This window comes from Canis lupus, chromosome X, assembly GCF_011100685.1.
Source record: "Canis lupus familiaris isolate Mischka breed German Shepherd chromosome X, alternate assembly UU_Cfam_GSD_1.0, whole genome shotgun sequence".
Taxonomy (NCBI): domain Eukaryota; kingdom Metazoa; phylum Chordata; class Mammalia; order Carnivora; family Canidae; genus Canis; species Canis lupus.
The window spans coordinates 7,800,931-7,823,283 of NC_049260.1; the positions used below are offsets into that span (position 1 = coordinate 7,800,931).

General features: G+C 42.0%; 1 protein-coding gene across 3 annotated transcripts in view; it reads right to left on the minus strand.

Moving 5' to 3' along the window:
- ARHGAP6 (Rho GTPase activating protein 6) overlaps nt 1–22,353 on the minus strand; it is a 484,849-nt gene that overhangs the window by 128,802 nt on the left and 333,694 nt on the right. The window contains exon 1 of one of the 3 annotated variants that reach the window (XM_038586812.1): nt 8,085–8,239. The exons of the other annotated variants lie outside the window; for them this stretch is intronic. Coding sequence (XP_038442740.1) covers nt 8,085–8,144 — 60 coding nt within the window. The 5' untranslated portion in view covers nt 8,145–8,239. Of the gene's footprint in view, nt 1–8,084; nt 8,240–22,353 lie in introns of those variants that run through there. 3 annotated transcript variants of the gene reach the window in all.

The following is a 22,353-nucleotide window of genomic DNA, read 5'->3' on the forward strand; positions in this document are numbered from 1 at the left end:
ACACTCAAAGATGTTGATCACAACATTATTTATATCATGAGAAATCTACATTTTCTTACATCTAGCTGAAGGAGTAATGTGATAAAAAGTATGCTTTAGAAGAAAATTTATTAGTGGAGAAAATGTGATAAACTAAAACTTAAGACCAAAACTACGTATCATACGTGACTATTACATCTGACCTTAACATGTAGCTAATTTGGACACATACACATATGTGTGCATTGGCAAAAACTACGAAGGAGATGTAGCCGTTTGCACAAAGATCTAATTTTTCCCCACAAGAAACATAAACTACTTCTGTAATTCAGAATCGAATTAAATTATTTATTTAAAAGTTTGTCCTCCCTTTCTTCTGCTTTAATCCAGACACGGTTCCTTCCTTCAGCTCCCTCCCACATGAGTTTTGGATCTTAGTGGCTTCCCTTCAGGTAAATTCTGAGTAGACACGACTGCACGTGTACTTAATTTTTCAGAGAAACATTCTGACCAAAGATGGGCTAAGGGAAAGGAGCTATTGGCTTTAGCAGGAACAATAAGATCAAACAACAAAAAAGAGATGAGCATCATGGGATGAAGAAAGAAGAATTAGAAATGGCACAAATAAAATAAAAATAGAGAAATGACCATCAAAGCAGCTCCTGCTGAACTTCTGCCAAAGGTTAACTGGGTCCAGAGAGCAGGCGGGTCAGAGGTCAAACACATCATCTAAGCCCTAAACCCTTAAAGAGCTGGGTGCCTGCGGCTTTCACATTGAGTGGGTTCTCTTTTTGACTCAAATAATGCCTGAACTATTCGGACTTGAAACTCATCAATGATATAACTTCACTTTGGGGCCTCAACTGGCTATAATGCAATTTTTTCTTCTTGTTTTTAATGACATCAGGTCTGAATTATCTGAAGAGCTCGACCTGGATCAGTAACAACTCCAATTAATCAGAAAATGCTCACAGCTCACACATTAGAAAGGGCAAAGGAAAATGCAACCTAACAAGCTGGTTTTCAGGCTGTAGTTCCAGAGCCACCTGCCTTGAGAGCATGCAATCACCTCTCCTGAGGGCCTGCACTGAAGACAGAAGTTCAAAGCATCACCCAGAAGTCATCTGCACTTTGACAGAGACCAGTGGACAGTTGCTGCATTTTCCAAAGCAAAACTCAGATATGCAGGATGATAATACAACAGAATATTTGAAATCAGAGACTTATACTAACTGGAACTTATACTCTATGCCTGCACTGTTCAGTATGTATCCCCACGTGGCTATTCAAATTTAAAAGAACTAAAATTAAATAAAATTTAAACTTCAGTGAATCAGTCACACTAGATACATGGTAAGTGTGAAAAGCCCACGTGGGACGAGTGGCTACCATATGGGATGGCACGGACACAGAACAGTTCCATCACCCCCAAGACTTTTATTAGATGCTACTGCCCTATACAGCACTTCCTGAGGCGGAAGAACAAGTCCTGTTAATTCAAAGATTTTAAACAAAAGATGAAGCAAAACAGACTTGCTGGTTAAAACTGAACATCTCAACTATCCATAACAAGTCATTTCCCAAGCATTCCAGGAATCATGATCTTGTATGGAAATTTTCTAAGAACTGGAGAAGCATCCTCTCTTCCCCAGGTCAAATCGCACACTCCAAAATGGTTTCCCCTCCAGTTGGCTTTTAAAACAGATAAATTCGGAGCTCAGCTAAATTAGCTGTTCTCTCCAGAAGAAAAAATGGTTTTAGTTCCAGAGGAATAGCCATTCATTTTCAGACCTCTACCAGCCACATTCATGCTGGAGGTATGCCCTTGACCTAGGGCTTCACTGGGAACAGGCCAAGCTTTAAGCTGATGGAAAGATAAAAGTCAGAAAAAAACACAAACTTTTGTCCACCCCTAAGGGTGGTTGACTGCCTGGAAACATCAGAAAATATTTACATTCTTTTCTCTTTTGTGGTTCAAAGCCACAGGGCAACATAGGACAAATGGGTGCGCATGCACGCACATGTGCACCCATGTGTGTGCAGACTGCCCACTGAGTTTACCTGTAGTAAAAGGGCACATGTGGAGACACACCATTTGAAACTTGCAATGTTAAATAAAGCTTCTTTCCATTCTAATCATTTAGAGACTATATGGCCATTCTATCAATTATCATCATTATGGCACATCACGCCTCTTCCAATATAAAATTCTATCAAGAAAAAAAGATCAAGTTGCTTATCTTATTTATATGCAATGTCAAGTTGACTGTCTTCTCTTCCAACTCCAGGTAAAATGAAAACACTGGCTTTTCCCATAAATCTGAACTTTGCCTCTTATTAGTAAATGACTGCTGAAAATACCAAGCTTGATTTAAGCCCAAGACTTTAAAAAGAATATAAAAAATAGTTAACAACTCAATTAATTAGGGGGGAAAAAGCCAGAGATCTGACTATGAACAGCTTAATATGGGAATCACAAGAGAAAAATGATTTCAACCAATTTCCCACATTTCCAGAACACAGTGATCTCTAGTTGTGTTCCATATTGCTTTAATAAAACAGTCATCAGCCTATGTTTGTTGTGAAATTCTTGTTAATTGGGCTTTTTACTTATTGTTTGGTGATTTGGCTTTTAATTCCTTTTGCCCTCACTGGTCTAGAGGCTTATCAGCAGGGATCATTGGCTGACATTTACTTATCCAAAAATACTTCCCTGCTGGGAAGAATTCATCTTGGCCTCATCTGAAACACCTGACTCTTCTAGAAGATAAATAATACTTGAGGAATAAGATCGGGCTGGGAGTGGTGAGGAGTGAAGAGGTTGAGGAGAGAAGAAAGGAATGATCGTTTGGGTCCCAAAACATTCGCCTTGATAAATTGCACCTGCATAATCTATCAAAAAACCAAGATCAATAAAGCCCCTACAAATAACATTGCTCTATGGTCAGCAAACAATAGCCCGGGGTCCAGCATTTACTTTCTTTTTAAAAAATAATAAAACAATTTTAAACGATGTAAAATATCTTCCTCAGAACAACTAAATCTTGCCTTCCTCTCCCTCCAATTTTCCATGCTTTGAATCTGTGGAATGTGGTGGCTCTGGGGTTAGTTCAGTGTATACACAAGGGTGAAGATGGCTTCCCGGCGTGATGGTGCAGGATGCAATCTCCATGACCAGACTGTCTGGCTTCGCAGTAATGACCTTTGCCTGTCTGCTGTGGAAATTTGGACAAGCTTTTTAGTCTCCATGTGCCTCAGTTTCCTCATCTATAAAATGTACTATCTATCTCTGTGTCCTTTCATGTCAACTAGCTCAGGCTCAATACATGTTGACTATGGTTCTTATATTCAGGAAGGGAGCCTTCTCTATAGACCCCTCCCCCCAAAGGGAGCACTACACAGTTGGAATTGGGGAGGATGTAAAATTTGGACATACTGTGGAAGTTTTCTATGCCAAGGGCTCCAAATACATCTGTCATTTGCCAATGTGTTATCTCTGACATACAACCACCAGAATACCTTTCTTACTGACTGCTACCCTACATGACTCCTGCCTTCTCCTATCCGACATCCCCAGAGGCTGTTCTGTGCCACTCCCTAGATCATCCTAAGGGTAATGCGAGAGTAAATCCACCAGGAGTGTAGCATGGGCTCATTAGAGGCCAGAGTGTTAGACCTCCTTCCTCTGAATGTCTTCTTTTCCCCTTCTTTGTAAGGCCTGGCTGCCACGCGTAGTGACTTCCAACTCCAACCCTTCCCTGTTACTCTGGCTCTGGTTACAGTTCAGCTAATTCTACTTCAGGGATTTCTTTACCAAACTCTTTCTCGAGAGAGCAGTGGTTCTCAACCAGGGTAGCTGTGCCCCCTAGAGGACATCTGGCAATGTCCGGAGTCACCATGAGGGTTGGGGATGAGAGTTGAGGTGGTACTATTGGTACCCAGTGGGTGGAGACCAGAGATGCTGCTAATCATCCCATAGATATGCTGCTATCCCACAATGCACAGGACAGGCCCCACAACAGAGATCCAGCCTTGAATGCTGACACCACTGAAGTTGGGAACACCGCTCCAGAAAACGAGGCCAATATTCAATCATGCTGTGTGTTTGGAACTTAACATACAGAAATGGTGAACAAATGTGGAAGTCTGTGTGTATTTTTAAAATGTAGCTGAGAAAGAAGAGCCAGGAGCTCAAATCTTAACCTTGGTAAATGTGATGTAGGAGCTCTGTATGAGCCTACTGTATGTAGGCTTTGCATTTCCTGCACCAACTGCGTCAGCAAAATGGAACAGCTTGGGGGGTGGCCCGGATGTCAAAGAAAATTTGCAAGAGACAGAGAGCTGCACAGGATTAAGGGAGCCGATGCCTCCAAATCAAAAACATTCTGCAGAAATTAGAATAGTCATCTGTTTCTTCAGAAGTTGCTTAGGGATGCCTGGGTGGCTCAGGTGGTTAAGCATCTGCCTTTGGCTCAGGTCATGATCCTGGGGTCCTGGGATCGAGCCCCACGTTTGGCTCCCTGCTCAGTGGGGAGTCTGCTTCTCCCTCTGCCCCTCCTGCTTGTCGTCTCTCTCTCTCCCTCCCAAACAAATAAATAAAATCTTTTTTTTAAAAAAAAAAAGAAGCTACTTAAAAATGAGTGTGTTCATTGTTTCTTGGGAGGTTACTTAAAAGTTGTTGTGTTGCCTCAGTAATTAAGAGGCGAAAAATGACCAGCCCACTAGCCATTGATATAACTACTGAATTAGAACTCATTTAGTTTGTCTGAGAAGAGTCCAGTTTTGGGATTCGCTTGAATTTGGCACAAAAATGAGAAATAAGTGAGCAGGGATTTAAGATGACATAATGCTCACGATTTTCAGAACCATCGCTCTGCATAAGTATTCTTTGATAAATATGATAAAACTTTCATTACAAAATCATTACCAAAAAAACCCCTCTGACAGCTATGGAGAATACGAAGCAGTATGCTATAAGTAGAGACCCACTTTGCTTGAGCACAGACTTTGGACAACCTACAATATTTGACAGACTCTGGACACGAGACAGTCTATCTGTCCAAATACCAAACTCAAGATACTCCTCTAAGTGACATAAACTCTTCTGTTCAGCCCCCCATACCACACAGCAGGAGAATGGTCGTAAATGAGCACCAGCTCAAGCCTGCTCATTTAGAGACCTTCTTTTACTGGCCCACATGGGCTGGAGTGCTCAGGCCTCGAGCTTTCCCAGGGAATGCTGGGCACGCTTCTATTTCAAGCAACTACTTGTTTCTACTTTGGTCTTCCCAGTAGCCTGTAACTTCCTTGAGGAGATTGAGAAAAAAATACATAGAAACTGGTCAGTGTGCTTAATATCTGCTCAAGGAACCATCGTTAGCATTAAAAAGCCACCATACTGTAATAGGAAACCAATGATAACAGTAACATCAAACATTTACTGGGCTCTTATATCTCAGGGTTGTTCCAAGCACATGACATATATTCGCTCATTTAATTCTCACAAGCTTTAGAGGAAACGTCTCTATCCCTAATTTACAGATGAGTTGTCTAAATTTTAAACTTTAAAAAGAAATGCACTTCTTAAAACACACACACACACACACACACACACACACACACACACACCCTGTCCCATTTTCGATGTGTGTGATCTGAAAGGCAAACTAATTTGTCATCTGCCTCTAGGATCCCAACTAAAACAACCTCTATCTATTTCTAGCAGTACATGTGAATTCAGCTCAATGATGGGAGTCCTGAAGCTCCTCTCCTTTGTCACTTAATTTTTCCTGCCCATTTGACTTCCCGAGGATGTGCTTAGGAGCTAGTGGTAAAGAAAGCTAAAGAAGCCTCAGTCCAGTAACTTCTGTGCCACTCCGGTCATCCGCCGCAGGCGGGGAAGGAACCTCTGGAAACATGGGCAAGTATCAGCACACCAGGGGGGCACTGCCTCGGCAACAGGACACATCCACCCATCCCAGCTGCAGATGCACACCCGAGCACCAGCGGCCCTCACTCCGTCCTTGGCTCCAAATGATGGACTGAAAACCACCCAACCACGTCCAGCCCTGGCAGGAACCGCAAGGTGCTGTCTTTCTGATTCATGCAGAGAAAGCTACAGCGGGAAGTAATGATGTCTTGTTAGAAAAGGTGGGTCCACGAAGGAGCCCACCCGCGGGGCCCATCTCCAGTGACACCCTGCAGCTCGCCACCCCGAGGGGCCACAATAGGAGGCCTGCTGCCATATGGCCTGCAGGACACTGACTCAGAACTCATGGGTTGGCGCACTCCCTCTACCTGGCCCCTGACGCCCAGATCACAATATATGAAAGGATTCAAATATCTCAGGAGCTTCCTGCATCGCAGCTTCCACAAATGTTAGCTGTCGAGGTGGCTGTCCTAACCGGCTCCTTCCGCAGGGACCCGGGTCCAAGGAGATGCTAACGACCGTGCATGGCTGCGTGCAGGAACAGAGGCTCCCGACATTGACCAAAGCCCATTTGCACCCTGGACGTGGAACTTGGGCGCAACCTGGTTTCTCCACAGGTGATTTTTCTCTTAATCTGAAGATGGGCACAACGGAACCACTTCAAAATCTATTTCTTTTTAAAGACAGTGGTGGATTTCAAAAGCACTTAAATGTGCAGCTCCTATCAGTGGGATTTACAAAGACAGTTGGAAAGCAAAGGGGAGTTTGCTGCCTCTGTGGCTCATTTTCCCACAAGTAGAACACAAATGTTCCTGAGGAGCGGCGATAGGTATGCAAGAACCTGCAATCACTGCAGCCTGAGCTGGTTTATCTTCTAGTTGCTATTACTGTAAATAATCAGAATCACAATATTCTTTGCCCTCCTTCAAAATGGAATCATTCAACAGATTGCAAATGATGGTGATTTAGAGCGGTATTTTTTCTCGAAAAGCAACTTGGTTTTTAAAAAATTTTTCAAATGATTAATACATATTTAAATCACTTTATAAATATAGTGGCACGTGCACGCCATCTAAGGTAATAGATTGCCAATCTGTGGGAAAGTTTGCGATTTTACTTTTTTTTTTTTAACTCACCAAGTAATGTTTAATGTGACACTGTCTGTTCCTTTAGGAAAGATTCAAAGAAACTTGTACTTGGACCTATCTGAAACCAGCAAGGACCTAAGCTCTGCAAACACTTTGGTAAATTTCTAAGGTAATAATAAGAAAAGATGGAGTTTGAGGTTCCTTCCCAGAAATCATGAAAAATCGGAAGCATAAAGAAATAAGATGTGTACCAGAGGCTGTCAGCAGCAGAACCAAGGCTCTCAGACTTTCTAAAACGGCCATCCATCTTCGCTGTATGGAGTGGCCACAAGGGAGGGGTCCGGCCACATTCTGTGGTTTCACATTAGGACCCATATTGCTTGTCAATGTCCTAGAATCCTGCTCCTTTATCACAGTGAGGGGAAGAGCAACGTTTGCCCTTGTCCCAATGTCCATCATCATACGGTACCCAATAAACCAGACCCAGAGAGAGGCTGCAAGGCAGTGATGTTTAGTCTCATTTCCATCACGGACTAGCCAGCTGGCCCTGCCATAGCAGATCCACGCTCACCCTTGGTTTCCTGACCTGTCACAGAAAACCACTGCACCAGAAGGCTGCTAAGACCCCTTGCCATGACAGCATACGTCAGTACACAGAGTCCAAGTGCACCAATTTAAAAATACTGAAAAAAAAAAATAGCCAAAAGGAAAGGTGCAGAAGAAATAGCGGGTCCTCACTGAGATTTGCTCTAAGCTTGCAATAAAAACATGAGTGTCTTGGCAACGATATGTAACATTCCAGTCACCCTGGCTCGAAGGCTCTGAACCTTCTCCTAAAGCAACAGGCAGAGACATCGCAAGTGTCATTTGAACCATGTGAACTTTGAAGTTGAAAGAGGCTCAAGTGCTGGACCAAGCCGAGCGAATCCCTCCAAAGCTATTGCTTCCCTCACTCCCTCCTGCCTGTGTCCACCTCCCCCCGACTCTGCTCCAGGGGCGGGAGCCCCGTGGGGTCCTTCACAGCTGCCTTGCCCGGAGCAGGAGCTACGAGGCCCCAAGCCCGAGACGCGCGCACCGTATCTCCTTACCTCTCCAGGGTCCCTACACCGCAGCAGTAGCAGCAGCTCCAGGCAGAAGTGACCCCCCATGCTCTCCACACAGAGCCCCCGGCCAGTGTGGGAACAGAGAGGGAGCCGGAGACGGGGATCCTGCCTACGGAGCCAGAGGAGGCAGGCAGGCAGGCTCCCCGGCTGGAATGCACAGCTAGAGGCCCTGGGAGGGAGAAGGCCTGGGGTCACTGTGATCCTCTGAGTCAGACACCCTGGGGAGCTGTCAGCTCTGAAAGGCCTCCTTCAGCACAAAAGGCAGAGAGGCACCGAGCACTCACGGGGGGAGGAATCTGGGAGTCACGAAGCGGAGGTAAATGGTTCCATAGACCTCCGTCAGTTTACAGTGAGGGGTAGAGATGCAACAGGCATGCTGGGGAGGACACCTCAGTTAAATGAAATGCCAACTCACATATGTGACCGAGGACTCGTAACCAGGTAGCTACAGGACTCTCACAATTCTGCAATAAAAAAGACAACCTGATTTAAAAGTGGGCAAAGTCCCTGAATAGACACTTCTCTGAAGATCATTTACAAATGGCCAATAAGCATACAGAGAGATTCTTGAGAAGCACCTAGGTGGCTCAGTCGGTTGGGCATCGGACTCTTGATTTTGCCTGGGGTGGTGATCTCAGGGTCATGAGATCGGGCCCGGCATCAGTCTCCACACCGGGCATGGAGCCTGCTTGGGATTCTCTCTCCCTCTCCTTCTGCCCCACCCCCACCTCTCTCTCTCTCTAAAAAAAAAAAATTCTTGACATCATCAGCCATGAGGGACACACAAATCAAAACCACGACGAGATACCACATCACAAAAAAGAAAAAGAAAAAGAAATACCACATCACACTCACTAAGATGGGTAAAAGAAATGTTGGCAAGAGCGTAGAGAAATTAGAACTCTCATACATTGTGGGTGAGAGCGTAAAGCACAGTTTGGCACTTTCTCAAAATATTAAAACCAGAGTTACCATATGATCCAGCAATCCCACACCTACCTATATCCCTGAAAGAACTGAAGAATATATGTTCACACAAAACTTGTCCACAAACTTGCTCACAACAGCATTATTCATGATGGCCAGTGGGTGGAAATAACCCAAATGTCCATCAATTGATGAATGCTAAACAAAATGTGGCAAGTCCATACGATGGAATATTATTCAGCCACAAAAAGGAATGAAGTCCTGGTACACGTTACAACATGGATGACCCTTGAAAACAGTATGCTAAGTGAAAGCAAGCAGTCACAAAAGGCCACATATTGTGTGATTCCATGAATTGGCAAATCCATAATGTGGCAAAAGATAAGTGGTTGCCAAGGGTTGAGGGAGATGGAAAGATCACAAGCAGTAATGACTAAGGGGTGTGAGGTTTCTTTGGGGGGTGATGAAACTGTCCTAAAATTGATTGTGGTGATGGTTGTACAACTCTATGAAAATACTATTAAATTATACACTTTAAATGAGTGAATTGTATGTCATGTGAATTATATCTCAACAAAACCGTTATGTTAAAAATGAAATGCTAGTTCTTATTCCCTTGTCACAACCCTTCCCCAGTTACCCTGGGCCCTTCTGAGGTCACCATCACTCCTACCATTCACCGATGTGGATGTGGCAGGGGCCATGGAGAGAGAGGGCTTCCATGAAGCAGGGAGCAACAAACACCCTACACATCAGGACCCTTCTCAACTTCATTTCCAGGTCCCTGATGACAAGAATCTTGTTCCAGCTTCACAACTTAACCCCACTCCTCCCTGACACCTTCACTCCCGAGTGGCGGCTCCCTTTCCAGAATGCCCCTGGTTCCCGTTTGTGAGGGTCCTTTTGAGCTGACAGTTGCCTTTATATCCCATGTGGCTGCCCTCCCCAAGTAGATTCTATATGATGTAAGCATAGTGGGCCTCATGGCTCAGTGTCTTTCTCACAGATGAAACTCAGGAATTGTTACCCTTCACCTTTTTTGAAGGGAGGGATTTTTATTTTTTTAGCAATTTTAAAATAAGGCTGTTGCCTCTAGGGGCTACTGTGCATTTTCACTATCCCAAGTAAAAATGAGGGCACCTGGGTGGCTCAATCGGTTAAGTGTCTGCCTTCGGCTCAGGTCATAATCCCAGGGTCCTGAGATCGAGTCCCACATCAGGCTCCTTGCTCCTCGGGGAGCCTGCTTCTCCCTCTCCCTCTGCCTGCTGCTCCCCCTGCTGTGCTCTCTGTCAAATAAATAAAATCTTGTAAAAATAAGTAAAAATGAAATTAGCAGGTGAGGCCAATGAAGGAAGCAATTCAGAGAAGAGAATACCACAGTGGTCACTGAGTTAAAAAAAAATCCAACATTTTTATATAATTTTATCATCCACTAAGAGAGCTACATCCAAGGCACTGACACATTCTAATTATTAATATTCATGATTATTATTACTCGTTTCCATATCCTTTATCTTTCCAAACTATTTTGGGGCACAACAGACCAATTCCCATGAAAATGATTTTTTTCATGATAGCTAGTTCCATCCTGTCCCATGCTCACAGATTTTGCTTGAATCAGTGCATTCTGCTATTAGAACTAAAGTCTTAAGAGAAAGGTTTGCTAGTGACTCCAGTTAGCTACAATGCACGGTGTCCGGAATTTATCACATTTTTGCACCAACATGTACTTTTTGCCTATTATGAATTTGCCTTAAAAATTTTCAACCCTTAAAAGTCCTTAAAATGATTTTTTTTTACAAGTTGGTACCATTGCCCTCAGAAGGCTGTCAGTGGAACTATGAAGGAATAGTCTCTCCCACTGGAGGATAACCAAGGCTGCAAATGAATGTTCCCAAAAGCCCCTGCCTCTGTTCACTCTGTGCTGGAATGTTCATACAGGGTTTTTCCTCAAACACACTTGGGTGCTGTGGGTAATAGATGTCAAATAATAAAACTCAGAGGCACACGCTATGTTACTTTTTAAGGGAAAAAAGTGGGGGGAAATCAAAGGGTTTAACAATTTTATTCACTGGCTTGCATTCAGCGACTCTGACAATTTGGCCACTGCTCAGGTTCGTGAATTTCTATGGAAAATGAACTGTGTTTGGCAAGCCTGACGAAATATGAGGCTGATAAACAAATGTTTCATGCTTTCTCAAGACCTTATGCCACTAACTGTGTGGGATTGGAAAAACTGTTCAAATGTCAATTTAAATGTCAATTGAAACACTGTAAATACATGATTTTCTATACCCATATGAATTAATACGACTCTGTCGACTTCAGACCAGAACTTGAACTAAAGTTGCTTTGAATTTTAATCCAGAAATGGTTCATGGGGAACATGAACTTCAGTTTAGGCAAGTTGAGTCAGGAGAGTGCTGTTTCAGAGTCAGAAATGTTCACGCGAGACTCGATCTTACACTATGGAGAATCGACTGAAAAATCAACCGATATGAAGGTTGTTAGGAAGCAAGTCTTGAACTCAAAAAAGGCTTAGGCCAAAAGAAATAAAATAGTATCGTAACAGCCCAAATCATTATATAAAAGAACACTGCGGTGAATTCCGTTGCAAAGTTCATGACTCGTGAATATTATCTCCAAACCAGTCATCTCTGAGTTTTATAGGGTCAGCTATCCAACCGCCTTCTTGACCCTTCCAGCTGGTATCTTGGGGTCATCTCAGACTTCACTTAGCCAATGCTGAACTCTTGACTTTCCCTTCTGGCAAATGTCTTTGTGCCTAAGCCTCCTACATCTTAAGAGGTGTTTATAAAGCATTTATCTCCGTGCCTGGCACTCACACCCGCTCAATAAATGTTGCTGCTGCTGCTATTGATGATGATTGATGACGGTGATTTTTATGCACCCAGTTCGTCGAGCCAGAAACCAAACAGCTTTTCTTGATTCTTGCCTTCACCTCATGTCCCACATTTAATCCACCCCCAGGTTCTGTCAAGTCTGCCCCCAAACAAATCGGGAATCGGAGCCCCCCTCTCCAGCTCGGCTCTCATCACCCCACCTCCGGCCTCCGTCGTGTTTCTCCTGAACGAATGGAAGCCTCCGACCCAACCTAGCCATGTCTGCTCTTGCCCTTGTCCTTGTCCTTGCCCCTGGGGGAGACCGGAATGATCAGAGACACATGTCTCCGTGACCACGATGTGCGGGATGCTGCTCCCGTACTCATGAGATGTGCTAACCTGCCTCTCGCGGTAGGTAGTCTGGTTACTTCCCCTCCGCAGGTGAGCACAAGGACGTTGGGCCATGGCCAAGGTCACACCGCTTCCAAGAGGCAAAGCTAGAGTTCACACTCCAGAGCGCAGCGCTGCCACACACATACCATGCACACCCAAGCTTTCTGGAATAACAGACAAGCAAGCCGAGACCGGTACTTTGCTTCCGTCACACCTGGAGTAAAATCCATCTGCGTAGGAATTGCCTGTGCCAAAGGGTCTGGGCCTACTTCCTCTTCGCCTCTTTCCTCCTGTGCTCCTGACGCTCTTGGACAAGGTGAGCTCGGCCCAGTGTAGGGATCTTTGCCCATGTGGTTCCCTGCTCTTCCCAGGGCTGGCTCCTCCTTCTTTATTCTGTAATCTCACTCCCTAAGAAAAGCCTTCCCTGGCCTTCCCCGTCTGAAGTCAATGTCTCCTGGCTTCTCTATGTCAACACCCTGCTGGTTTTCTTCTCAGCGTTTATCTAAGCTTGTATTTGCTTTCGTATGTTGTCCATGTGTCTACTGACAGTGTTGTCCATGTGTCTACTGACAGTCACTGGCCTGGAAGTTGCACAGTGATAAATATTGTTTACCACTGCATTTCTAGCATCCAGCATCATGCCTGTGCATAGTAGATGCTGAGAGAATCTGATAAATGATTGGCTGCAGGCAAGCATGCTTTGGGGAAATGAAACACCCAGCTAGACAGGTTCTCCAAGTGTGAGTGCAGGATCAGAATCAGATTCCCCTGAGGAAACTTCTTTATCAAAAGTAGAGTCCCAAGGACTCTGTGTTAATTTAACACTTGCTTTTGAGGCCTATCACCTAGTTTTCTAAATAATTTTTCTGATTTTGATCTTGAGATGATTTGGCAACGAGTAACTCCTAGAATTCTTGTTTGGCTGTGATTTTTAGGACATCAGTGTACCCTTTCAGGAACACTCGCTAAGAGGGAAAAATGTATAAGTGGCTTTCACATGAGACAAGATAGTCTACAAATATGGACAATGAAATGGATGCATACTGTGTTTTTAGATATGTAGGTAAGCATTTGCATAATTGCCTTGGGAGCCAATAATTTCCTTTTCAGCTTGCAGACATTTGTGTGGGCTCCTGGAAAGCTTGTGGTTCCTGGTCCCTTTAATTAGATAATGATGTGTAATGGATGCCATGGACCAGCTGGAGTTCAGTCCTGAACTGACCACAATACGCCTTCCGGGGCTCAGGAATCTGCATTTTTAAGAAACTTTCCAGGAAATTGTTATGCAAATAAAATTTGAGAGCCATTACTCTATCTAGACTGTATATATTGTTTTAGAAAAATAGACAACAGAGATCCAGTGTCCACTCTTTAAATGTGTGGTTTAATTCTGAGAAATCCAAGACAATGTTTTACCTACAGGAAAAACATACACTATTAATTGATATTAATAAGCTCCCTAATTAATTGATATAATTAAGCTCCCTAAGTGCCCATAAATGCAGATTATCAGTAACCTTTTTTGGTAAATTAAGTTATCTCTGGTAAATATCTTTTATAGCCTGCATATACACATGGAAAGAAAGAAACAGACATTTCTCACCTTGGAAGGGAAGGATGAACCATTTGGCCAGATAAAAAGAATCGTAAGCCGTAACTTGACTATTTTTTAGGCTATAAGAGGACAGTGTTAAGAAAATGAAAACTGAATGCAGGAAGAGCTTCCTGGCTTGCTCAAATGACAAAAGTGGCTGTTTTTTCCTGAATTTCTGAGTTCTTCAACTTCCTCCCAACCTGTTCCTCTCTGGTCTTCCCTAGCTAGGTCAATGGCAAGTTCATCCTTCCAGTGACTCAGGCCAAAAGCTTGACTCTCTATTCCCTTTGACTCCATATCATACCTCACGGCCAATCCATTAGTAAAGCCTATTGGCTCTATCTTCAAAGCATGCCCAAATCTGACCCCTTCTCATTTCCACTGTTCCACCCTAGTCCAAGCCAACATTGTCTCTCACCTCAATTAATAATAAAATTACGATAGCCAAACTGTGGAAGGAGCCTCGGTGTCCAACGAAAGATGAATGGATAAAGAAGATGTGGTTTATGTATACAATGGAATATTACTCAGCTATTAGAAATGACAAATACCCACCATTTGCTTCAACGTGGATGGAACTGGAGGGTATTATGCTGAGTGAAGTAAGTCAGTCAGAGAAGGACAAACATTATATGTTCTCATTCATTTGGGGAATATAAATAATAGTGAAAGGGAAAATAAGGGAAGGGAGAAGAAATGTGTGGGAAATATCAGAAAGGGAGACAGAACATAAAGACTGCTAACTCTGGGAAACGAACTAGGGGTGGTAGAAGGGGAGGAGGGCGGGGGGTGGGAGTGAATGGGTGACGGGCACTGGGTGTTATTCTGTATGTTAGTAAATTGAACACCAATAAAAAAATAAATAAAAAAAAAAATAAAATAAAATAAAATTGCTGGGGCACCTGGCTGGCTCAGTCGGAAGAGCTTCCGACTTTTGACCTTGGAGTCATGAGCTTGAACCCCACATTAGGTATCTGGGAGATTACTTACATCAATAAAACTTTTTAAAAACTAAAAATAATAAAATTGCTAAATGACTCAGTATAGAGACTGGTTTTGCAAAACCGTCTCTAAAACAGTCACTTCTCGGTAGAGACAATTTCTTGAAAAAAATCTTTGGATTGTCAATGAGTCACTTCTAGTCATCTTTTTCTAAAAAGGCATTAATGCAGATGACCCAGAAAAAAAATACAGGTGCAGAGGAACTTCCCCAAACCCCACGAGAATTTGAATTGCTATGGAGAATGTGTTTATGCTTCAGCAGTTCACAGGATTCTTGATGCCTGAATTACATTTTCTTGCTCATAATGAGATAGTACCAAATATGATACGCATTTATTGTTCACATGGGCAGTGTATAGAGTGGCCATTCCCATGTATTTTGGGGATGAGTGAGCTGATCTTGGAGATACTGTCCCTCTTGCCCATGACTGATTCTGGAACCCAGACCTAAAGCCATCAGCCTTCCTTATGGTGGCAAGAGGCATGTGAAGGAAAGGTGGCTGGGAGCTTCTGCAAAATGTTTGTTTGAATGTAAGCAAAAGATGCAGGAAAAGGAAACATTTTCTTCCTGTATGCCAGGGTTTCTCCACCACAGCACTACTGACATTTTGGATCAGGTCATTCTCTGTTGTAGGAGACCATCCTGTGCACTGCAGGATGTTTAGCAGTGACTCGGGGTTCTATCCCCTAGATGCCAGTAGCAGCTCTTCAGTTGTGACAAACAAAAATGTCTCCAGACATTGCCAGCTGTCCCTTGGTGGTGGGGAGGGGGTTACCTCAAGTTGGGAACCACTGGCCTAAACATTGTCAGTCTTAATCTCGACTGCCATGGGTTCTCTCAACACTGGCTTAGAGATGCTTAGAGGAACATAAAGTGCAAAAATGGCAGGAAAAAGATGCAGAGTCACTGGATGAAACCCATCATACCTGTGATCATCTATAATTCCCAAATATTTAAGCTGATTTAAGTGGACTTTGCTGTTATTATCCGCCAGGGCCATCAAAGTGATCTGGGGACCCACCATTATGGTTCGTACATAGTACGCTGCTTTATTCTGGGGCATCCTACAGCTTGGACAAATAACCTAGGTCCCACCTTGGGGCCAGATTCCATGGGTTCGGTTTTATGTGTAGGACAAAAATAAAATGGCTCATTTTCCCATTTGTTAACTGCTGCTTATCCACACTTATTATGGAACTGTAGAATTTTAGAACAGAAAAGGATTTTAGGGAAGGAGAATTAAGTGAAAACCAATGCCTATGTTTATCTTCAAAGGAAGGCTTTCAAAAGAGGATTAAGCCACGTGACTCCAAATATCAGGAAAAGAGCCATTATCCACTTCAAAACACTTCCTGAGCATGACAAGTCACCATACATCTTACGTAAAAAGCAAAGGGAGACATTTTCTTATGGCCACATACACTTAAATATTCCCTTCTCCCTAAATAGGAATTCCAGATAGTCTTCACGACTAAATCAATTATCTATGTAGATGGACTTTCTGTCACTTCCGTGAGCAGAGTTGTCATTTAATTGTACCATCTAGCACTATTTTTTTTTAATGTGAGAACTGATGAACGAATAGAGCTGGCATAACTGATGGATGGACTCTTAAATTCAAGGTGTAGTGGGGAGGGGAAGAAGATAAAATCATAATCTCTTCCTTTTATTATTTTTATCATTTTATATATATTAATTTATAATACTATCTTTGTCCATTATAAAAGCAATGTTAAGCTTATAACCAAAAACATGAGAACTACAGAAATAAGCAAAATGGATAATATTAAAATAACTGATAATCCAAGACTTACTGATTATGTGTTAGTGACTATCCTCCCAAGTATTTTTCTTGCCTATTGAGATTTTCTTCCCAAATAGTATCATATTATCTTGAAATCTACTATCATGTATTTTAAAATTCCCGCTTATCACATCTCCATGCTGTTTCTAAATCATCCCCACTGTAAACTGTGCTTCATATGAATGGCTGGCTGACAATAAGTTGGACTATGCTCCAAACCGAAAATGTGAGGGGCAAACACAAGCACAAAAGAAGTCTGAAAAGTAGACCAATGCTTAGGATACAACTAGCTTCAATATATTGTTACCGTCACTTGTAGATCCAATCACAGAAAGCAACCCCAAGGAGGGCAAAGGGGAGGCAAGAACAAACCAGTCTTGCAGGGAAGGAGCTGCACACACTGAATGAATGGCATGGAGGACTGTCCAACAAATGCAGATTTTCTTGCTTTGTAAGTCACGGAGCCATTGGCTGGAAAAAGAACAGGCTTTACACAGTCAGATACCCAATCGAATAATTGGCTGCCCTACAGAAAGCCTGCATTGAAAATTCCAAATATCTATATTTACGTATATATCCACACATCTGTGTGTATATCTATACCCATGGTTGTAATCATGTCTGTATTTACACCTGTACCTATGTCTTTACCTCCATCAGTACCTGTAACTGTACCTGCACATCCATCCATCCATCTATATGTCAGAGGTTCTCAAACTTGAACACGCACCAGAATCTGCTAGATGGCTTGTTCCAACACACACTCACCCATCCCCACTCCCAGAGTTTCTGATCAGCGCGTCTCTGACATGGCACAGGGTCTGCATTTCTAATAAGCTCCCAGGCGCTGCAGATGCTGCCGGTGTGGAGACTACACTTCGAGAAACTTCGCCTCCACTTACGCCTCCATCTGTACCTCTATCTCACTACCAATCTATGTTCTAGGGAACATATGGCTACCCCCACAGCCTGGAACTTCCATTATCATCACCTGTCCATTTAAACCACAGCCTTACATACGAGAGAAAACAGGTATCACGGTGCTTTCCAATTCTTTCCACTTAATTGAATAACAAAAATTGTCAGATATAAAAATGATTGCCATGTATCTTCCTCCTCCCAGGAGAACAGTTCGATTGTGGTACATTTCTTGCTTTGACTTGGTTTTCACTGCCTTTGGCTTTTAACTTGATGTATTTACATTCTAACAATTCAGGTTTCTTTTCCAAATAGTGAGATGAAACAGGGACAACTCAAAGGCAACTTCATTTTGAAATTGGCCAAGCTTTTGTAAACAAACTCTTGACAAAGCAATTTATAATTCTCTAAACAACGGCAAGAAAATATCACACAGAAAAGCAGATGTTATTCTCCTGACTTCTTTTCTTCAGGTCTACAATCATTGTCTATAGTACCAAACCAACCGCATTACTTCGAGTCAATTTTGGCTTTGCTGGATGTCAACCCTGTGAGCCACATTCGAGGTGTGGTTCAAAGAACAAAGCTTCTCAGAGACAGCTCTGTGGCCTGCTTCCTTGTGTTAGTTTGACAGCGCCTGATTTAAGGGTTATGTTGGCTCATGTTTGCAGCAGGCAATGGGAACACAGTTCCCCAGATGCCAACCTTAACCTAAATAAAAGCTAGGCCTGTGTCTCCTCAGGGTCAAGTTAAAAGAATATGGGCTGTGCTGTCTCAGACCTCAGCGGGTACCAATTAGCGGGAGACAAGACATGTACACAAGGAAATGTAATCAGTAATGTTAGTGGGTAAACAGTTGCAAGATCGAGGGGAAAAAAAAAGTCAGTCTGTGATGGTACAGTTGGGAAAAACTTCATATTCCATTTGTCCAAATCCTTGAGAAATAAAGGTTACTTCTCCAGAAAGTGAAATGCAGACATTGAGAAGGGAGGTAGGCACAGGTTTACAGACAAGGTCAGAGCAAAGACTCTCTGGAGTGAGGAGGTAATATGCGATGACAGGGAACGATCCCAAGGACCAGGGACTTCACTAGTGAAATGATTATTAATTATGGCCACCTGCGACCTATCGCAAGGGTCTCTTACGTTGGGAGGCCAGAGAGATCAACAGGAACAAAACTTGTGCCCTAATAGAGAAAAGGATGATGTGTGTTTTGGTCAGTTTAGAGAAAATATCTCTTTCTCCCTTAGTATTTTGATGGATGGATGGATCGGTGGATGGATGGATGGATGGATGGATGGATGGATGGATGGATGGATCGGTGGATGGATGGATGGATCGGTGGATGGATGGGTGGATAGATGGGTGGATGGATGGATGGATGGATGGATGGATGGATGGATAGAGAGATGCACATGTGTGTGCACACACTCTCAGATTTTGTGAAACAATTCCAATTTATATATAAGATCCTCCCATTCCAGTAAACATTCCAAATGCCCCAAGCTGCAAATATTTCAGGAAATAGCCACTGAATAAATGAGATAGTCAGAAAACATTGAAATAAAGCTGTCATTTTAAAAAGTGCCAAAATGAAGAACTCATAAGCTGTAGTAATAAAAAAAATCTGCATTTTAACATTGACAGCTGTAGATACATGTAAGTAGTGTTTCTTTCTCTTTTGGTGCTGGAGAGATGTCCAATATAAAAGACAGTTTGTTACCAATTGTGCTGTGGAGAGAATTTATTGGAAGCACTGCAGGAGAAGAAATGGTGGCTGTTTCTAAGAGCATTTAGATGCATCAGGGACGCCTGGGTGGCTCAGCAGTTGAGCGCCTGCCTTCGGCTCAGAGTGTGATCCTGGGGACCTGGGATTGAGTCCCACAATGGGCTCCCTGCGTGGAGCCTCTTCTCCCTCTGCCTGTGTCTCTGCCTCTCTCTCTCTGCCTCTCATGAATAAATAGATGCATCAATTGGCTTTTAGTTTCAATTTGTTTAAAAGTGTGTTTGATTAGGCACAAATTGATTTGCAAAATGATATTTTGAAGTAAGAATCAGTGTAAAAGACTGGAAAAGCAAACATTTTCCAAAATTAGTATCTTTTCTAAAGAAATGTGAATTTTATAAATAAAAAATAGCCGAGATAAATGCTACTCACAAGTAACTTCGCAATAAAATGAATGAAAAAAAGAATGCATTTTAAAAATCTGTTGGTTCGCAAATCTTAGCTCCCAGAACTTCAACAGATCTCTCCTTCCTTCTCTCTTCTCCCAACTTCTCTCTCTCCTCTCTCTCTCTCTCTCTCTCTGTCTCACACACACACACACACACACACCACACACACTCATTATCAAATTAAATGTAATCCTATTAAAAACAAACTCGTGCCCAGATAAAACACAAAGCAGTTATTCAAAACAAGCTTGCATCAGAAATTCAAAAACATTTGTCACAGGAATGGAAAAAAACTTTCTATTCCCATCATTAATATAAACTGACCATAAATATCAAAGCTACCCGTATCTTACTGAGAAATCATTATGAAGGAATTGCAGTTAAAATGACAGCTCTGGAAAATGAGATAAGGGACCTATTAAGAGATTATCTTGTCTTTGTACAGTGATGGGTCATACATGAATAAGACAGTTGGCATGCCCACCAAGACACTGATGCCAACTTTAGAGTCAAAATGTCTCAGGTCTGAGGAACATCTGAAGAAATTATTGGAGAATAAAGAAAAGTATTTTCATGAATCATCTGTAGTGCAGAGTTTCTCAACCTTGGTATTCTTGACATTTGGGACCAGATCATTCTTTGTTGTAGGGGACTATCCCATGCATGGAAGGATGTTCAGCAGCATCCCTCGTCTTCACCCACTAGGTGCCAGTAGCAAACCATCCCTCCCATTGGCAACAACAAAAATGTCTCTGGACATTGGCAAAAGTGTCCTGAGGGGCAAAATTCCCCCAGGGAAAAGCACTGATAGCACAGGTTTACATAAACATACTTGATCAATTGATGTCTTAAATATTATAAAACTCTCCCAAATTTTATATTCCTGCAGAACTCATTCTGTGAATTTTGCCAAAGTGTTGTATAAAAATTTTCATATTCAATCACAACAGATTGACAAACCTGGAGTGACCGTTTCTTAGGTATAAACATTTAAAGAAATGCACTAAAATACTTCTGATGATCTTATGAAAATACCCAAGGATTCTCATCGAGAATTTTTGATTTGGGGCTTAAACCAAAATGTTATCACTGTTTTACATAATGCTCTCTTCAAAATGGAAGCACAGATTGTGTTAGCATTGGAAACTAAATAGGAACCGTGTTGCTTATTGTTATACGTTAGATGAAGGAAAACAATCTGTTTCTCCTGTTTAAATAGAATCTCAGAGTATAATATTGCTGAGGATGGTATACCCTGAAATTCTAAAGATTTTATTAGTTATCAGATGTACCTTAGATAAATGTTGATAGTTTGTATCAATTACTCAGTAATCAACTGGGGAAAAAAAGCTCCCTGGTGAGATTATTACAGACATCCTCAATTACAATAACCATTTATGTGAGATCTTGCCTTTAAAATTTGTCTTAGTAGAACTTGCTAGTAAAATGAAGAGAAAGTATATTTATTTTTTTAAGATTTTATTTATTTATTCATGAGAGACACACAGAGAGAGAAAGAGAGAGAGAGAGAGAGAGGCAGAGACACAGGTAGAGGGAGAAGCAGGCTCCATGCAGGGAGCCCGATGTGGGACTCAATCCTGGGTCTCCAGGATCACGCCCTGGGCTGAAGGCAGGTGCTAAACCACTGAGCCACCCAGGGATCCCCGAGAAAGTATATTTAAACCAAAGGCTGTTGAATCTACTTATAGTTTTTCTAACCTGAGAAATTAATATTCCAAATAAAGAAAATAGGCACATTTTCTTGGCCAAGTTTGTTTAAAAATATGTGACTACATTATTTAATGATAATAAATCTGGAGATAAAAATGCTTATCAGTAATGATTAAGATTATAATATATTCACTGGCAATGCAGAGGAATTACTCAAATTTGACAAGAAATGTTGGAATTTTTTATTAAGTGGGTTCCACACCCAGCATAGAGCCCAACATGGGGCTTGAACTCATGATGCTGAGATCAAGACCTGAGCTGAGATCAAGGGTCGAACACTCAACCGACTGAGCCAGTCAGTTTCCCCTATTGGAAGTTTTTAAGAATAAATTTTTATTGAGGCATAATTGACATATAACATTATATTAGTTTCAAGTGTACAATGTAATGATTTGATATTTGTATATAATGCAAATGATCACCACAGTAAGTCCAGGTAACATCCATCACCATATGAAGCTTCCTCCTGCCACCAACCCTGACAACCACCATTATGTTCTCCATATCTATGTGTTTTGTTTTTTGAGCAAGTGGTTGACAACATGCCTACTTCAATAATAAAGGGAAAAATGTGAAAGCTATAATTTTTTCTAAATTGTTCATTTCTTCCCCATTTCTTTTTATAATTTTCTCATGAAGATGATTCATTTATCACTAAATATAATCACATTATCATATCACCAAAAGACATTTCATATAATTAAATGCACAAGTCAGAAAAAAATCTGTTAGTCTGTACATATAAATTATTCCTTCAGAAAATACTGTCACTATGTTACTCACATTCCTACACAGATAAACATCTCAAACCTAAATTTTGACTTCTGTAATTATTTGACACTTATTATTGAAATTATAATGATCTA